Source organism: Leuciscus leuciscus (genome assembly GCF_965113295.1).
Source record: "Leuciscus leuciscus genome assembly, chromosome: 13".
Taxonomy (NCBI): Eukaryota; Metazoa; Chordata; class Actinopteri; order Cypriniformes; family Leuciscidae; genus Leuciscus; species Leuciscus leuciscus.
Genome location: NC_138737.1, coordinates 42,590,241 through 42,596,449, shown reverse-complemented (window position 1 = coordinate 42,596,449; position 6,209 = coordinate 42,590,241). Strand labels below are relative to the sequence as shown.

General features: G+C 40.3%; 1 protein-coding gene across 1 annotated transcript in view; it reads right to left on the bottom strand.

The window, feature by feature from the left end:
• Window positions 1-2: 2 nt before the first annotated feature.
• The window catches only part of plxnd1 (plexin D1), an 88,142-nt gene continuing 81,935 nt past the window's right edge, over window positions 3-6,209 (bottom strand). The window contains exons 32-37 of the mRNA XM_082187437.1: window positions 4,869-4,973; window positions 3,348-3,511; window positions 2,487-2,634; window positions 2,215-2,355; window positions 1,668-1,742; window positions 3-690 (exon numbers count right to left, since the gene is read on the bottom strand). Coding sequence (XP_082043563.1) covers window positions 574-690; window positions 1,668-1,742; window positions 2,215-2,355; window positions 2,487-2,634; window positions 3,348-3,511; window positions 4,869-4,973 — 750 coding nt within the window. The 3' untranslated portion in view covers window positions 3-573. The remainder of the gene's footprint in view (window positions 691-1,667; window positions 1,743-2,214; window positions 2,356-2,486; window positions 2,635-3,347; window positions 3,512-4,868; window positions 4,974-6,209) is intronic.

Below are 6,209 nucleotides of genomic sequence, written 5' to 3'. Positions count from 1 at the left end.
CGTTTTAGTAAAGTTTGTCTTTACTGATAAAAATGTCCCTCTTTCTCCAAAAAACTTTTAACATTTCCAGCAGAATATCTACAGAAGAATGCACACATTTTGGTTTGGACTCCAAGAAGGATCAAAACCCTTCATAAAAAATCATAATAATACAAATGCAACAGTTTCATTCAAGCCTATTATATGTTAATCATAGCATTACTTGTAGTCCAAGGCATCTTGGAATTAGAAAGAAAGGCCATTGAACAGTGCAGGTACGAACATCCCATCAGAAACGTTATTCACATTGATTGAATCACACTATAAACTCATCATACAGGTATAAATATTGCTATGGAGAAGGTCATGTATAATCCAGTGCATAATTGGCTCTCCCCGAGTGTGGGGTCAGTGCGTCAATATTAAACAAGCTCCTCGTTTGAAGTCAATGCTGATACTATAGCATTAGAGAATGAAGAACCGAGAGCAAGCGTCTGTTTCTCTTCACGTGAAGATCCTCCTCAAACACACGAGCGAGAGGTTCCATCAGGCTTCGAGCGAGAGGTTCCATCAGGCTTCGAGCGAGAGGTTCCATCAGGCTTCGCTGCTGCACTCGTAGATGTTGTCCTCCATCAGAGCCACGACCTGCTCGAACTTGTGCTGTAGCTGAGTGCGTCGAGCGGTGGGGTTCGAGTCCAGCGCGCTCGCCACCTGACACACACACACACAGACAAATATAGCTTTAATTCAATTAAAGAGTTATAAAAGGCTTCCTGACAATGGCTCGAGGATTCAAACCTGCACGAGTCTCTCCGAGTCTTTGTCCTTTCATAAAATACATCAATACGACACATATTGTAATATACATAAACAATAAGTAACCCTGCTAACAGGAAACATTCTCAGGAGTGTCACTGACAAACGTTCTTCCAGTAACATTAATAGAACATTCATTCAAAGTTATCATTCAAAATGATTTATACATTAGGGGTGTGACAATATATCGCAATACAAAAATGCCTCAATAAGTATGGTGGATAGTTCACCCAAAACTAAATTACAGTGTGAGAAAAAATTCAAGTTTTCAGAGTTTTAGTGTCAGTACTGCATTAAACTGCTATATATGTCTGATGTTACCAGTAAAAAGTGGCCGACATTATTTTAAATATATCTAGTCAGTGAAAGAGTGCAAGCAAATAAAAAATGTATATGTAAGTAAAAAAAACACAAAAAAAACTAAGTAACCTTTGATCATGTGATGGAGTATCGCAATAACATCGTATCGTAGTCAGTATCGTAAAATGTATCGAATCGTGACATGAGGGAATCGCTACACCCCGATTATACATCATTCATTAAACTTCAGTTGGTTTAACGTTTTTTAAATGTAACTACTTGTTCCGGAACGTTCAGAGAAAATTGAAAAGTAACGTTCCCATAATGTTTGAAGAATGATACAATGGAATGTTCCATTAACGTTCACATAACCAACCGTTTTTAAAACATTTAAAAAACTGGATGTTTTGCAAAAAATGAAATAAATAAATCACAGTTCTCTGACTGAAGCCGTCTCCTTCACACATGCAGTGAAACACACATTCACACACACTCAGTGTTTGTCAAACGAGCAGGAACAAGCTCATCTGCACACACACACACACACACACACACACCGGACCGTGACTCACCTGACTGCGATATTTCTTGGCGTACTTGTAGACTTCTGTTAAGGCCAGGTTGGTGTTGAACTCATTCCTGTATTTCTGCGGCAAAAAACATTCAGAAATTCTATGTCAGTAAAAATACTTTGCACATATAACATTCCTCAAGTGTATAATGCAGCTGACATGCATGGCATAGTGCAATAACTGCAGTGTGCTTAAGATCACGATTTACTGCTAGCGAAATCAAAGAACGAACTAGTGTGACGTCATTCAGAACTAATTCAAGCCAAAATTAAGTTTGAAAAAACTTGTCAAAGTGATCTTTCCTTCAAACTCCCATTGGTTGTGAGGTGGTAATGTAACTCCGCCCCATCTGAGGTGTAACAGTGGGTGTGTCTCTGAGGCTCTGCCCCATCTGGGGTGTAACAGTGGGTGTGTCTCTGAGGCTCCACCCACTCTGAGGTGTAAGAGGTGGGTGTGTCTCTGAGGCTCCGCCCCCTCTGAGGGGTAAGATGTGGGTGTGTCTCTGAGGCCCCACCCCCTCTGTGGTATAAGGGAACTCCTCACTCACCCGCGACTCCTCGGCCAGGTGCGCGTTCATCTCCTGCTCACTCAGCGGCGCCATCTCCTGGATCTGCCGGTAGTAGTTCTGCACTCTCTTCTTGTACTCCGGGATCTCTTTGGCATACAGAAGCTTATTGGTGGGAGAATCCTGGAATACACACAGCAGCTGATCAGAGATCTGTTACACTGATTCCTGTGTGTGTGTGATTGTGAGTGTGTGAGTTTGTGTGTGTGTGTGTGTGTGTGTGTGTGTGTGTGTGTGTGTGTGTGTGATCTCACTTTGCCCAGCTGCAGGTCAGATAGTGAGCAGGCGTCGATGAAAGCCTGAGCGATGACAGATAGACACGCGTCCATGTGATCCGTCTTATCGATGTCGAACACAAACTGAGGATTCTTCAGGATATTCACCCAGAAGCGCAGAGGCAAACTGAACACACACACACACACACACACACACACACACACACACACACACACACACACACACACACACACACACACACACACACACACACAGAAAACATCAGATTCATCTGCTCATCTTCTCCAGTGTTATACAGGATTAATCACTGCTGCTTGTGTCAGTGTTGTTTGTGTTAACTTTAGACTGAACTCACTATGGTCAGCAGGGTTATTTCAGTTCATTATTTATTAATATGTAGATGCAAATATCTTTTCTAGTGACATAGAACTGTAACGCAGTGTGATTCGAATTACAGACGACTTGTTCTCAGTCGATTCTTTCTTTTGGGAGACAATAACTTCACAACTTTCTAGAATGCTTACATTCACAAACAGCTTTATTACACAGTGCATGAAAGGGAATATATTTGAAAAACAATAATAGGATTACCTTAAATCATTGCGTTTTAAAGTTTATTATTCACATTAAGCCATATTTTTCTGTCCCCAAATGTAAGACCTCTTGAAGTGATAATTAGGACTTTTCTTATTCACTTTAAGACTTTTGAAGGACCCCGAATGAAAGAAGCACTGGCCTCAAATACCCGGATGAGCCTCAATATACGGAACTGATATTGACGAATAACTGACCTCAGACCATCGTGACGGACAAATCAGAATCAAGCATCTCTTGACCAATCAGAATCAAGCATTTCAGAGAGAGTGTAATAACAATACCTGTTAGTCTTCCAGATGTGTAACGTGTCCGGATCGGTTATGCCGCGCTTGTCTGCCTGTTCCTCCAGAAAGTCGAAGAAGTATTTGATAGCAAACGGTGGATTCTCCAGAGGAATGCTGAGGATGGCTTGGAAGAGATCATCCAGGAACTTCTGCAGTGTTCCCTGACACACACACACATTCACACACTTATTAGTCTTCATATATGGCACTCTCTGATGGGATTGAGGTCTACAGTCCACATCGCTCTGCTACTGTCCCTTTACAACATACTGTATGTTAATGAGCTCATGGTTGTGACATCATAAACACCGGTGGTTATCATGTGTTCATGAAGGACACGACTGGACACTTTCATGTAGACTTTCAACACCATCATCCCTCGCTTCTGTCAGTTTCTTATGGAATATTGCAGTGTTTATTATAAATTATTATCATTATTGTGTTAATGATCTTGAATGAGAATAAGTTCCTCTCTTCTGTTCTCTGATGACGAGGGCGGGGCAACCTGTCACTCACATGAGATCAGCCAATAGCAAACCACAACCATCCAATCAATTCCCCACGGATACAATCAAGCCCCGCCCACATTTGTTCTTGTTCCTGAAGCGTTTCACTGGGATATACGGCAAAATAGAGGAGAAGATACCAGCGCAACTTCAGTTTTACAGTGACTTTAACTCTTTCCCCACCAGCGTTTTTTTTTTTTAAGTTCAGCCAAAAAAAAATGTCATGGCCCCCGAAATATTTAATTGTATGAATATCTGAACATGCAATATATGAAAAAAGAAAAGAGCCTCTGCTTAAAAGATAAATAAAAGCAGTTTTATTTTAGCTTCATGCATTCTTTTTTTTATCAACACTTGAATGTGTAAGTTGAATAAAAAAGCAACATTTTGAGCAAAAAGCTGAGACGTGTTTGTCAGAGTCTTCATCCAGAAGGGATTCAGAGTGATGATTAGAACACAGATGGAGTCGATCGAGTTCATCAACACCTCAAAGCTTCAGTTGTTAACTCTTCATGGTTCAACATTTCACAACATTAGACAGTTTTGATTTATATGCTGTTTAATGTTGATGATCACGGTATTTTACAATAGCATATGATTGCATATGATATCGCTTGTTTCTGCTTCTTCTTCTCCTGTGTTTTGATCTGGAGATTCAGTACTTGTTCAGTAGATGTGTAATAGCGCCCCCTACCGTATATCAGTGAAAACACAGAAAGCCAGAAATGTCCATCAATGGCGGGAAAGAGTTAAGGGGAGTTTGACTGAATTAGCCTGAACAAACTTATTATCAGTGTCTTGTTATATTCTGAATCATCGGACGCTTGTTTACGTCAGCACACTTTGCAGTAAAGAGTGTTTTTACAGTCCTTGGAATGGTCCGTGTGGACAGAGAGGAGGCTCTCGAGCCTTTACGAGGTCAGTAGTGTATTTTCCACTGATGGAACAGTGTGTGAGTGTCACGTCTCATCATAGGCTGCTGTGGTTGTGTGTGTGTGAGTTTATCCACTACCTTAGTGGAGAGCAGGCGTGTGAGGTAGATCTCCGGTAACACTTTCTTCCTCTGACTGTGTCTGTGAGTCTTTCTGTTCTCGCCCAGATCATCATGTGGAAGAACCTGCCGTCAAACACACACACAGCAGATTTACACCATCAGGTCAGAGCATGGAATGCAAGGAATGCTTCAGTACACATAGAAAAAAAGAAAAATGCTAAAAAAAAAATTATTTTATAATGTCTACGGGCCCTATCATACACCCGGTGCAATGGCGCTCCAGGCGCGATGCGAGTGTGTTTTGCTAGTTTCAGCCTGACGCAGTTTACATTTTCACGTCCTGCGTCATGCTGTGTAAAGCTGCTCTTAGTGATGCTGGGTGGCGACACTTCTTGTCGACGTTAAAAGTATTGCCAAACAAAACGGAGGCTGATGATGATGAGGATTAACTAAACACAGGTGATACAAATGAACTAAATGACAGTAACCATGGATACGAAGGAGTGGCGGGAAAAGAACAAAGGAAGACATGTGACTACTGAAAATACAAACAAACACTGACACGTGACTTTAGGACCCAGCGGAACAACTCATTTTCTCCATATAGAGCTATAGGCCCATCTAGTGGCAAGAGTCATGAAATATCAAATTATATTATTTATATTTTCCACAAGAGGTCGTCAAAGACTCCCAATGTAAGATATTTTGAGCTGAATTAAAAGGGTTATGCATGAAATTGTGAGTTATTTTGAATTTAAATTGAAAGAATGTGCTTAAATTATAATTTATTTATTATTTATTGATCAATCTAGTAATTTAAAGGTAAATAAAATAAAAAAGAACAAAAAATCTTGCATTAAACAAAAAGTTTGCATTAAAACTATTATTATTAAATATCACTTTCTAGACAAAAAGAAAATGAAGTATAATTTCAGGACTTCGGGTCATTTTGACCCGCGAGGGAAGGATGACTCTGAACAAGCGTTCTATTAATGTTACTGGGAGAACGTTTGTTCATAACTTTGAGGGAACGTTCCCTGTTAACTGAGGATTTTTCTGGGAAGTATTCTTGTGTTCTGGCAGCGGCTGTAAATTTGATGGTAAATTTGTCCTATTTTAAAATTCCAGCACTGCTTTAGGCAAATTAATAATAACTTCCCACAAACAACTTATGCCGGGTTCAGACTACATGATTTTGGCACAATCGTTTGACGTAGCATGTCGTGATGATCGATAAACAACACCGGGAAACGTTTAGTTGGACATGTTTGAACGAACAGTCTAGTAAGAGTTGACTGTGTTGATGAGTTTATGAGAGCTTATATGTTATAACTGATTCTCATTACTGTGAACAGTTCT